The 13547-nt window shown below is 39.0% G+C and overlaps 1 protein-coding gene across 1 annotated transcript; it reads left to right on the forward strand.

Annotated features, from left to right (window-relative positions):
• The first annotated feature begins 3007 nt into the window (after positions 1-3007).
• LOC116890178 (mucin-like protein 2) lies at positions 3008-6729 on the forward strand. The gene is made up of 4 exons (XM_032890914.1): positions 3008-3204; positions 3932-3970; positions 4756-5013; positions 6546-6729. The coding sequence occupies exons 1-4, from the start codon at positions 3147-3149 to the stop codon at positions 6593-6595; spliced, it is 405 nt and encodes a 134-aa protein (XP_032746805.1). The 5' UTR covers positions 3008-3146; the 3' UTR covers positions 6596-6729.
• Positions 6730-13547: the final 6818 nt, after the last annotated feature.

Consider the following 13547-nt stretch of genomic DNA (forward strand, 5'->3'; position numbering starts at 1 on the left):
TAAAACCAAATACTACTGGTGTTTTTTATTTTTTAAATAAAATCTTGCTTAATTAATTTTACTTTAATTGCATCCCTGATGATCTGATACATTTTATTCATGAGGTTTTCTACTAGGTTTTGTCACTTGATTTAATGAGACACTTGTGTCTAAATTTTCAGTTTAACTTTTTTTGGTATTTTTATGATTCTCTTTTATTTATGTGTATGTATTAATGTGTATTCATTAATGTATTCATGGAATCCAGAAGAGAGTGTCGTATTTCACAGAATAGAAGTTAGAGGGACTATAAACTGCACAACTTGAATGCTCAGAATTGAGCTCATGACCTGGAAGAACATCAACTTCTCTTAATAATGAAGCCATCTTTTCCAACCCTCTTGTTTCCAGTAGTGTTCAATTGTCTTGGATTGAAATATTATCTTTATTTTTCATAGTGCTGGAGTGAGGGAGTGAAGGGATGAGGGAGTGAGGAGGTGGGGTAGGGGTGGTGGTGGGGTCTTTTGGAGACAGGGGGAGGAGGAATGGGATGAGGATCTGTTGGAGGGCAAACCTGGAGGGGCATAGAGACTGGACTGTAAAAAAACAGATTAAAGGTTAAACAAAATAGAATGAATGTCAGCTGAGAAAGCATAAGGAATAGGATTCATTCAACTTAAAAAACTAAGGAGAAAAGTGCATGGAAGTTAACACTGCAATGCTTCCAATATCCACAGAGCTTAAGTATTATTGCTCTTGTGGAAAGATTTGGTTAAGTCCTGAATATAAAAGGAGGTAGGGGTTGAGAAAATGAGGTAGGAATGAGAGGGGAAGTCTATGGGCTATATTTAGTGAGACTAGTGGAAGAACATACAATAAAATAGATACAGAGACACACAGAACAGCCATGAAACCTAGATACATAATTTAAAAACTGAAGCAAGATCATTAGGACATGTTTTCGGGAGTCAATATTTTTAAAGATAAAAATAAAAGGGAAAGTTAATATTTCTTCTTTGACAGGTTGGATTTCACTCATTCCTTCCCTGTGCTGTTTTAAATACTAAACTGCACTGACCGGGAAGGAGCAGCTTGGCTCTAGCTCAAACCTGTAAAACCAGAGTTTTGAGTATGCAATGCTGAAGTGAGTTCAATTGAATTGTCTTTGGTTTGAGTTTCTGTTCAGTTAAATAAAGGGTCACACTTCCTTTTCCCCAAACCTTAGCACAAAATATTGCTTTAGGGAACTTTTCAGGCACTATTTCTCTTAAATGTGAGGGATGATCATGCACCCCCTGCTTGGGTTTCTAAACCCAAAGAAGGAACGTTAACATCACACATGCTATTTATCGTTGTGGCTGGAAATGATCATCCTACCACACTGAAAGCTGTGCCAGCATCTGCCCCTGTAGTCTGTGCCTGACAGGCCAGGCCAGTTTGCATGTGGCCATGACGTGGCTCTGGCCTGACTGCACTGAGGTAACCACTGTGCTTCACATTTGCATCTTTGCTCCTTCCCACAGCACCAGGCTGCACATTGCATTTCAGCCTCATCCCTCACCGTGATCCTCCCTGCCTACTGTGATCCACCTCCCGTCATGTCCGCACAGCCTGTTTCATCTCTCCAGCCTGTGGTTTCTGCAGCATTTGTGTGCTGCTGAGTGGAGTGGGGTGGGAAGGGAGAGAAGGGATAGGAACTGAGGCACCTCTTGGTCGTTTCCATAGACATTGCCCAAGATGCATGGTTTGTTGACATTCCTGCCTACTTCTTTGCAAAGATTCTTATTCCTTCGATCTCAATGATTATCTCCTGTAGGAAGAAAAGCTCTTGTTCATAATCCTGTTTTCTCTCATAGATCACAATGTGGACACAATCTGCCAGCCTGCTCAGAAATCCTGCGCTTTTTTTCACACCCCCACTGTTCTCAGCCCCTCAATGGTGCTTTCCCTTCCCACACAGCCTCCACATGTGCTTTCATAACACGAAAAAATCATGGCCCTCTCTTTTCCTCTTTCCCTCCTTCTAGATCATTTCCTCCCCTGACCCCATATAGTACTCTCCCTCCTTTATGCCATACACAAATTTCTGATTAAATTTGTTCCTTCATATATGCTACATTGACCTTTTATCCTTTTGTTATTTGTTTCTTTATTTTCCAAAGCAGTAGGTTTTCTTAGTTTGGTTTGGGTTTTGAATTTTGCTGTTGTTGTTGTTGTTTGAAGTATGTCTAGATTGAGGTATTTGTGTGCTTGGTTTTCTAGAATTTTCCCAATATCTATCATAGAGTCTAATTATATTTATAAGTCTGGGTGTGGTGACATAAACCTTTAACCTCAGCACTGAAGAGGTAGATGCAGGAGGATCAGAAGTTGAAAGCTAACTTTGGCTAAGAGATCCTATGTTAAAGACAAAACAAAGCAAAAAATAAAACATAAAAAACACGGAAAGAAGGAAGAGAAAAAGAAAAGAGAGAAGCAAAAAGAAAAGCTTAATGAATGGACTCAGTGGATGCAGCCATTGAAAATGCTACTTTTCCCTGTTCTTTTACTCTTACATTTTGAATTTTATACAAGAATTTCTGAAATCCTGTGGGGTCATATTTGTTCTTCTCCATCAGTGCTGGGCTCACACTCCCTGTGTGATGGGATGGCCCTCATTGAATACACAGTGGGGACACTCTGGAAAACACTTGGATTCAGCAGCTCTGCCCCAATTACTCCCTTGAAGGAGACACAAAGCTGAGGATTCTGTTCGTTTCTAATTTGTTCTATGTCGAAGGGAGCAATGCAGACAGTGGGAAGACCATGCTGATATCTTCAGCTTGTTGGAGTTTATGAGTATGGCAGCCCTGTGCCTCACACAAGAGAAAGCCAAAGTTCTTTACTAGACAACAGCTTGACTGGACAACACCTATGTCCTCAGAATCAAGGATTTGTCAAACATTTGAAGTCATGACCTTTCTAAATGGCCTCTGGCTGTGCGGTTGATTCTCATTTACTTCACTTCCCAACCTTTCCCGTCACTCACTTACCAGGTTGTGGCAGCTTCTGATTGGTGAGCTCTCCATATATAGTCCCATGATGTGGAACCCTGGTATCGACAGTCTTCCTTGTCTCCAAGTATTGGAGCCTGACCTTCTGTGTCTGCTGCTCTTCTACTTGTCACCATGAAGTTCCTGGCCCTCCTTGTGTTGCTTGGTGTTTCCACTATTCTAGTCTCTTGCCGTAAGTGAAGATTTTTACTTTAACTTAAAATGTGGACCAGAATGTGTGAAGATACTTACTCTGTGAAACATGAATTTACGGATGCCTACATGCTGCTGTTTCTTGTCCTCCTATCTAGTACCTGCTTCTATCTCCATTTTTAAACTTAAGCAGTTTTTTCTTTTTTATTAATTTATTTATTCACTTTGCATCTTGATTGCATTTTTTTTATCATTTGTGTGTGTGTGTGTGTGTGTGTGTGTGTGTGTGTGTGTGTGTGCATATGCCATATGGTATCAGGGTCTCAAACATATTGTGGTGCATATGAGGAGGTTAGAGACAGGGGTCAGCTCTCCCCTTCAGCTCATACCACCCAGCTTGTAAGAGAAGAGCTTTTACCTACTGAGTCACCTTGCTGGCACTCACCTCCATTTTGGCACATCATTGTGGTAGTTAGGTAGGTCGATTCCTCTGGGGTTCCAAATTCAGTCCAGTTTTTCCTCTATTCTAAACATGTCACTGAAATACTTTGTTAGGATCAATAAGTTACATTTGAGAAGGTGATTAAAGACTTATTCCAGGGAAGCAAAACTTACCACGTGAGATTTCAAAGGCTTTCTTTTACCTGTGCATGTGCTTCCCTCAATCTATCTACTTGGTTGTAAATGTCTATAATATCATTCACATTCTCTATCTCATCAAAATGTTACTTAAGTTCTTCTGTCTTATTTTGCTTATTTTCCTTCAGAGGAAGCAGAGGCAGACACTGCTGACACTTCTGAAACTGGTGAGCCTGAGTCTATTACCTTCCTATCATAACCATTTTCCCTCCATAGCCTCTCGGTAACCAATGTCATTTAGTTAGTATGAGATGTGAGCAAATTTTAATGAAATCCACGAAAGCTGCATTCCTGGTTATAAAATTATTTTGAATGTAAAGATATCATTCTATTCTTCCTCTAAGGATAATTAGGGCTCTGATATGGACTTAGAGGAGCTCTAGGCATTTATTGTTCTTATGCAGTAGACACAAGGTCATGAAGTCTGATACTGTAGCTTAACTCTTACATGTGTGTGCATGGAAGGCCTTCCACAAATTAAGGGACTGAATATATGTCATGTGTATAAAAGAGAGCAATTGTCACTGGAACAGACAACAAATTCCTGAGGGTGTCAAGGAGTGAGGGCCTGGGACATATTGCCAGGGTGAGTTGAGGCAGAAGCAGAGGCCTGTGCTTTGCATCACTGTGCTAGTCTCAGAATGATGTTTGTTTCCCTTCGTGGAACCGGCATTGGAGGCTTTTGCCTAGAAGTTTCTCTGTGGATTTGGGCTTGGGTTTTATTTTTGTGTTCATGCCTGTCATAAAGTACTTGCTTCTGTCTTGGTTGGGTGTCATTGGCCAAGGTCATTGTAAGGTCATGAAAGATAAAGCAATAACATATATGATAGACTAAGTATTTGACAGAATTAGTGAATTCGGAATATGGAATGAATGTATAATTCTGGGTGGGACCAATATCATTCCAAAGAAGAGTCAGTATCTCACTTGGAGGTTTTCCTCCTAATTTCAGCTGATGACTCTGGAACTCAGGCAGACGCTACTGATGGAGAGCAAGATGCTGAGTCCTCTGATGGAACCAACGATGGTACTGAGGGCACCAGTGATGGCGGTGATGGTGATGCGGCTGCTGACGAGGATGAGGAACAGACAGATGATGAGAACACTACTGGAGATGAGTCCTCCGATGATGATGATGACCAGGAAGAAGGGGATGATGATGACGAGGAAGAAGAGAAAGAAGAGGACAAAAAGCCCAACCCAATACTCGGTATAAATATTTCATCTGACTTTGTTCCTTATGGGACTCATAGATTCCTTAGGTTCCCCATGGCCATAGTAACTGTAGTTTAGGGAGGAAGTGGGAGAGGATAAAGAGAGGGAGAAGAGACCTTTCTTTTATTTCTCTTTTCTAAATCCATCATATTGTCTATATAAGTACCAGAAAGATCAGAAGTTGACAAGAGTGTGTTATCAATTTTAACTGCGTCACGCTTGCAATATTAGGGTCCATTAGAGACAATGTACTTTCGGCAGAAATCATCGAAAGTGTAAAGTGTCTCTCCATGTAGCATGGCAACTGTGCATGGTTTTTCTTTTTCTTAAATAAAAATTATGTTCTCCTTAGAGACTATTTTAAAAATAGGAGAAGAAAATGGCTTTGTGATGAGGTCTTCCATGGATGACTGTTACAGCATACATCAGTAGATTTCTAAAAGTTTAAAATTTTATTCAGGATGAGGGATTATTTTTTATTTGGGGTTTTTCCTTGCCCTTCAACTTTAAAATGATACCAATTATATTATATTGTACTATATTATATTTATTATATTATGTTATATGCATAAGTCAGATATATTGTTATAAAATTCACATTTCTCATATGATTCAGATCTCTAGAAAATTAGTCCAGGTAATATATACTGAATATATATAAAATGAAAGAATGGTAGGCTTCAAATGAGCAGCTTTTCTCTGAGAGAAAGGGCGGTGATGGAGGATGGTGTTTGCCTCAGAGGACAAGGTGCTGAGGAATCTTCTCCTCTCTCATATCTGGACTGCTGTTTGTCATCTTGCTTGGTGATCTGTACTGGGCTGATGTTGAGTGAGTAAATGGCTATAATTTCTTAATCAGAGAAGCTGGATTCTTTGTGCACTAATAGAATAAAAATTAATGCTAATCATCCTCCTTTTAAACTCTGTAAAATATCCGGACTAATGACTCCATTGTAGACTACATGTATGTAGATAGGAAAGGAAAATTTGTTGGCTTGTTTATTTTTGAGACAGTGCTTCCCCATGTAGTCCAGACTAACCATGAATTCCTCACTTTCCTGCCACTAATTCCTGAAGGTTAGAGTTCCAGGCCTCTGCCACCACCACATCTGTGGCTTTCACCTTTTCTTTTTTTTTTTTTTTTTAGTATAGAACAGAGTTTATTCAGGGCGGGGAGGGGAGAGAGAGAGAGAAGAGAGAGAGAGAGAGAGAGAGAGAGAGAGAGAGAGAGAGAGAGAGAGAGAGAGAGAGTGGAAAGAATGGGGGGGAGGAAGGAATGGGAAGAGAGGGAAGAAAGGGTGAGAGGACAGAGCCTGGAGCAAGAGCAACTTTTACCTTTGAGGGATGAAAATTTCACAGTTTTCTTTGGGTGGGTGGGTGGTTTTGTTTGTTTATTTTTGTGTTTTTCGTTTCTTGGTTTTTGTTTCCTTTGGCTTCTGCTGAACATAGTAGTGTTGTTAGTCCTCCTTCAGGTTAAAACAAAAAAATGAAGACTCAATAAATCTTCTTACTTTTTCTCTCTTACAGCATTGATTGAATTGGCTAAGAAACTGAAAGAAAAATATAAGTTGGGATAAGTTTTGATCTTTCTGGACCAGATTAGAACATCCTTGATTTGATTTCCTGCAATTATTTACCCTGACTATTCTCTCTCCCTCCTCTCTAACTTTTATCTTCTATGAAATAAATGATAGTCACAAGCAGCATCAAACCGCCTTTGTTTTTTTATGTATGGGCTGATGACGAATGTGTAGGTAAATCCATGGAGATTCAAATTATTCTCAGGTACTTCCTTGAGCTCTGTTTAATAATTGGACTATAGCTTTATCTGAAAGATTACTGAGTTCATTCCATGATATAAACACAGAATTGAAAGTCTGAAAAAGACTTGAAATAACATCTATATCTTTAAATAGGGCATAAATATTAGGCATATCACTAGAGGCCTGAGCTTCTAATATTAATATTCTATATTTTCAATATTAATATACTAATCAAGTGGTCTAAGTGTTTAGTTCTTAAACTAGTTCTAGTTTAAGTGTTTAGATTTTCTTCTAAATTCTTTTTGAATTATTGTTATACACAAAACAACATGAGAGCATTGAAAGGTTCAAGAGAAAAATCACAAGTCACACGTAAAAGGAAAACATCAGAAAACTAGATGACTCCTCAGTGGAAACTTTAAAGGCCAAATGAGTCTAAACCAATGGACTCCATTTTCTAAAGACCACAGATGCCAACCCAGATTGCTTTACCTGGCAGACACATCAGACACTGTTAAAGGAGAATGAAACTTTCCATGATATAATGAGATTAAAGAATGCACATCCATCAAGTCAATTCTACTAAGAAGATTAAAAACAATGATTCAGAATGAAAATAGGGATAATTAGTGAAACACAAAATAGGTCTAAGAAAACAAACAGCAGAAGAGAAAGAGAGCAATCAACACTTTGCAATAGTAACTTTAAATATTAGTGGTCTCAATTTTACAAACAAACGACACAAGTTGGTTGAATCAATCAAGAAACAGAATCCACATTTGTTTTTGGTCTATGTGAAACCCATATCATCTTGTAGGATAGGTACCACCTCAGAATGAAAAGATTGAAATAAGTGTTCCAAACAACAGGGGCTAAGAAACAAAGAAGTGTGTTCCTTTCCAAATAGTAGAAACAAAACAAAACAAACTAACAAAGACCACCTTTTACCCAAATTAATTAGAAGTTTTTAAATTATATTTTGATCAAAGAAACAATTAGCAATGAAGGTATTAATTCTAAACTTATACGCAGCAAACTCTAGTGCATCCAATTTTATTAAAAACGTACTGCTGGAGACACCGCCCAGATCTGAAGGGACCCGATCAAAAGCTCCCTGCACCCAAATCCTGTGGGAGGGAGAGCTAAACCTTCAGAGGGGCAGACACGCCTGGGTAGCCCGAAGAGACCACACTCTGCCCACATTTCTGACTCCAGAGGAAAACACCTAAGGACATCTGGGACCCTGGTGCACGGGGGTTGTGGGAAAAGGCGGCGCAGGCACTGCTGGTTGCCACCCGAACGGAGAGCTCAAAAACAGACCTACACGAGCAACTTCAGCCACGGGACCACAGGTAAGACCAACTTTTCTGCTCCAAGCGACCTGCCTGGTGGACTCAGGGCACAGGCCCACAGGAACAGCTGAAGACCAGTAGACAGGAAAGACTACACGCCCAAAAGCAGAACACTCTGTTCCCATAACTGACTGAAAGAAAACAGCAAAACAGGTCTACAGCACTCCTGACACACAGGCCTATAGGAAGGTCTAGCCACTGTCAGAAATAGCAGAACAAGGTAACACCAGAGACAACCTGATGGCAAGAGGCAAGCACAGGAACCGAAGCAACAGAAACCAAGACTACATGGCATCATCGGAGCCCAATTCTCCCACCAAAGCAAACACTGAATATCCAAACATACCAGAAAAGCAAGATCTAGATTCAAAATCACATTTGATCATGATGATGGAGGACTTCAAGAAAGACGTGAAGAACTCCCTTAGAGAAATGCAGGAAAACATAAATAAACAAGTAGAAGCCTATAGAGAGGAATCACAAAAATCCCTGAAAGAATTCCAGGAAATCACAATCAAACAGGTGAAGGAATTAAAAATGGAAATAGAAGCAATAAAGAAAGCACAAAGGGAGACAAGCCTGGATATAGAAAACCAAAGGAAGAGACAAGGAGCCGTAGATACAAGCATCACCAACAGAATACAAGAGATAGAAGAGAGAATCTCAGGAGCAGAAGATTCCATAGAAATCATCGACTCAACTGTCAAAGATAATGTAAAGCAGAAAAAGCTATTGGTCCAAAACATACAGGAAATCCAGGACTCAATGAGAAGATCAAACCTAAGAATAATGGGTATGGAAAAGAGTGAAGACGCCCAGCTCAAAGGACCAGTAAATATCTTCAACAAAATCATCGAAGAAAACTTCCCTAACCTAAAGAAGAAAATGCCCATAAACATATAAGAAGCCTACAGAACTCCAAATAGATTGGACCAGAAAAGAAACTCCTCCTGTCACATAATAGTCAAAACACCAAATGTACAAAACAAAAAAGGAATATTAAAAGCAGTAAGGGGAAAAGGTCAAGTAACATATAAAGGCAGATCTATCAGAATCACACCAGACTTCTCATCAGAGACTATGAAAGCCAGAAGATCCTGGACAGATGTCAGACAGACCCTAAGAGAACACAAATGCCAGCCCAGGTTATTGTATCCAGCAAAACTCTCAATTAACATAGATGGAGAAACCAAGATATTCCATGACAAAACCAAATTTACACAATATCTTTCTACAAATCCAGCCCTACAAAGGATAATAAATGGTAAAGCCCAACATAAGGAGGCAAGCTACACCCTAGAAAAAGCAAGAAACTAATCGTCTTGGCAACAAAACAAAGAGAAGAAAAGCACACAAACATAATCTCACATCCAAATACAAATATAACCAGAAGCAATAATCACTATTCCTTAATATTTCTCAACATCAATGGTCTCAACTCCCTAATAAAAGACATACATTAACAAACTGGATACCAATGAGGACCCTGCATTCTGCTGCCTACAGGAAACACACCTCAGAGACAACGACAGACACTACCTCAGAATGAAAGGCTGGAAAACAACTTTCCACGCAAATGGTCTGAAGAAACAAGCTGGAGTAGCCATTCTGATATCGAATAAAATCGATTTTCAACTAAAAGTCATCAAAAAAAGATAAGGAAGGACACTTCATATTCATCAAAGAAAAAATCCACGAAGATGAACTCTCAATCCTAAATATCTATGCTCCAAATACAAGAGCACCTACATACATAAAAGAAACCTTACTAAAGCTCAAAGCACACACTGCACCTCACACAATAATAGTAGGAGGTTTCAACACCCCACTCTCATCAATGGACACATCATGGAAACAGAAAATAAACAGAGACATAGACAGACTAAGAGAAGTCATGAACCAAATGGACTTAACAGATATTTATAGAACATTCTATTCTAAAACAAAAGGATGTACCTTCTTCTCACCACCTCATGGTACTTTCTCCAAAACTGACCACATAATGGATCATAAAACAGGCCTCAATAGATACAGAAAGATAGAAATAATTCTATGTGTCCTATCAGACCACCATGGGCTAAAGTTAGTCTTCAATAACAGTAAGAAAAGAACACCCACATATACATGGAAGTTGAACAATGCTCTGCTCAATGATAACCTGTTCAGGGAAGAAATAAAGAAAGAAATTAAAGATTTCTTAGAATTTAATGAAAATGAAATTACAACATACCCAAACTTACAGGACACAATGAAAACTGTTCCTAGAGGAAAACTCATAGCTCTGAGTGCCTGCAGAACGAAAAAGGAGAGAGCATATGTCAGCAGCCTGACAGCACACCTAAAATCTCTAGAACAAAAAGAAGCAAATACACCCAGGAGGAGTAGAAGGCAGGAAATAATCAAACTCAGAGCTGAAATCAACCAAGTAGAAACAAAAAGGACCATACAAAGAATCAACAGAACCAAAAGCTGGTTCTTTGAGAAAATCAACAAGATAGATAAACCCTTAGCCAGACTAACCAGAAGACACAGAGAGTGTGTCCAAATTAACAAAATCAGAAATGAAAAGGGAGACATAACAACAGAGCCAGAGGAAATTCAAAAAATCATCAGATCCTACTACAAAAGCCTATATTCAACAAAACTTGAAAGTCTGGAGGAAAGGACAATTTCCTAGACAGATACCAGGTACCGAAGTTAAATCAGGAACAAATAAACCATGTAAACAACCCGATAACTGCTAAAGAAATAGAAGCAGTCATTAAAAGTTTCCCAACCAAAAAGAGCCCAGTTCCAGATGGGTTCAGTGCAGAATTCTATCAGACCTTCATAATAGACCACATACCAATACTATTCAAAAATTTCCACAAAACGAAACAGAGTGCTACCAAATTCCTTCTATGAAGCTACAATTACTCTTATACCTAAACCACACAAAGACCCAAGAAAGAGAACTTCAGACCAATCTCCCTTATGAATATCGACACAAATATACTCAATAAAATTCCTGCAAACTGAATCCAAGAGCACATCAAAACAATCATCCATCATAATCAAGTAGGCTTCATTCCAGGGATGCAGCGATGGTTTAATATATGGAAAACCATCATCATAATCCACGAAGTGTAACGATATATATGTATACATATATATATATGTATATATATATATATATAACGAAGTGAAAGAACAAAACCACATGTTCATTTCATTAGATGCTGAGAAAGCATTTGACAAAATTCAACACCCTTTCATGATAAAAGTCCTGGAAAGAACAGGAATTCAAGGCCCATACCTAAATATAGTAAAAGCCATATACAGCAAACCAGTTGCTAACATTAAACTAAATGGAGAGAAACTTGATGCAATCCCACTAAAATCAGGGACTAGACAAGGCTGCCCACTCTCTCTCTGCTTATTCAATATAGTTCTTGAACTTCTAGCCAGAGCAATCAGACAACAAAAGGTCATCAAAGGGAAAGGAAGAAGTCTAAATACCACTATTTGGAGAAGATATGATTGCATACATAAGTCATCACAAAAGTTCCACCAGAGAACTACTAAACCTGATAAAACACCTTCAGCAAAGTGGCTGGGTATAAAATTAACTCAAATAAATCGGTGGCCTTTGTCTACACAAAAGAGAAACAAGCTGAGAAAGAAATTAGGGAAACGACACCCTTCATAATAGTCCCAAATGATATAAAATACCTTGGTGTGACTTTAACCAAGCAAGTGAAAGATCTGTATGATAAGATCTTCAAGCCTCTGAAGAAAGAAATTGAAGAAGACCTCAGAAGATGGAAAGATCTCCCATGCTCATGGATTGGCAGGATTAATAAAGTAAAAATGGCCATTTTACCAAAAGCGATCTACAGATTCAACGCAATCCCCATCAAAATTCCAACCCAATTCTTCATAGAGTTAGACAGAACAATATATAAATTCATCTGGAATAACAAAAAACCCAGGATAGCTAAAACTATCTTCAACAATAAAAGGACTTCTGGGGGAATCATTATCCCTGGACTCAAGCACTATTACAGAGCAATAGTGATAAAAACTGCATGGTATTGGTACAGAGACAGACAGATAGACCAGTGGAATAGAATTGAAGACCCAGAAATGAATCCACACTCCTATGGTCACTTTATTTTTGACTTAGAAGCCAAAACCATCTAATGGAAAAAAGATAGCATTTTCAGCAAATGGTGCTGTTTCAACTGGAGGTCAGCGTGTAGAAGAATGTAGATCGATCCATGCTTATCACCCTGTACAAAGCTCAAGTCCAAGTGGATCAAGGACCTCCACATCAAACCAGATACACTCAAACTAATAGAGGGAAAAGTGGGGAAGCATCTGGAACACATGGGCACTGGAGAAAATTTCCTGAACAAAACACCAATGGCTTATGCTCTGAGATCAAAAATAGACAAATGGGATCTCATAAAACTGCAAAGCTTCTGTCAGGCAAATGACACTGTTGTTAGGACGAAACGGCAACCAACAGATTGGAAAAAGATCTTTACCAATCCTACAACTGATAGAGGGCTTATGTCCAAAATATACAAAAAACTCACAAAGTTAGACCGCAGGGAGACAAATAATCCTATTAAAAAATGGGGTTCAGAGCTAAACAAAGAATTCACAGCTGAGGAATGCCGAATGGCTGAGAAACACCTAAAGAAATGTTCAGCATATTTAGTCATAAGGGAAATGCAAATCAAAACAACCCTGAGATTTCACCTCACACCAGTGAGAATGGCGAAGATCAAAAACTCAGGTGACAGCAGATGCTGGCGAGGATGTGGAGAAAGAGGAACACTCCTCCATTGTTGGTGGGATTGCAGACTGGTACAACCACTCTAGAAATCAGTCTGCAGGTTCCTCAGAAAATTGGACATTGCACTACCTGAGGACCAAGCTATACCTCTCTTGGGCATATACCCAAAAGATGCCCCAACATATAACAAAGACACGTGCTCCACTGTGTTCATAGCAGCCTTATTTATAATAGCCGGACGTTGGAAAGAACCCAGATGCCCTTCAACAAAGGAATGGATACAGAAAATGTGGTACATCTACACAATGGAATATTACTCAGCCATCAAAAACAAAGACTTTATGAAATTCATAGGCAAATGGATGGAACTGGAAAATATCATCCTGAGTGAGGTAACCCAATGACAGAAAAATACACATGGTATGCACTCATTGATAAGTGGATATTAGCCCAAATGCTTGAATTACCCTAGATGTTCAGAAAACATGAAACTCAAGAAGGATGACCAAAATGCGAATGCTTCACTCTTTCTTTAAAAGGGGAACAAGAATACACTTAGGAGGATATAGGGAGGCAAAGTTTAGAATAGAGGCTGAAGGAGCACCCATTCAGAGCCTGCCCCACATGTGGC

The sequence above is a fragment of the Rattus rattus genome, chromosome 1 (genome assembly GCF_011064425.1).
Source record: "Rattus rattus isolate New Zealand chromosome 1, Rrattus_CSIRO_v1, whole genome shotgun sequence".
NCBI classification, from domain to species: Eukaryota; Metazoa; Chordata; class Mammalia; order Rodentia; family Muridae; genus Rattus; species Rattus rattus.

Excerpts from the sequence above, each read along its gene's own strand:
- LOC116890178 (XM_032890914.1), top strand. The coding sequence starts at position 3,147 with ATGAAGTTCCTGGCCCTCCTTGTGTTGCTTGGTGTTTCCACTATTCTA. Across the intron at positions 3,205-3,931 it reads CACTATTCTAGTCTCTTGCC|AGGAAGCAGAGGCAGACACT; the intron begins GTAAGTGAAGAT and ends ATTTTCCTTCAG. Across the intron at positions 3,971-4,755 it reads TGCTGACACTTCTGAAACTG|CTGATGACTCTGGAACTCAG; the intron begins GTGAGCCTGAGT and ends TCCTAATTTCAG.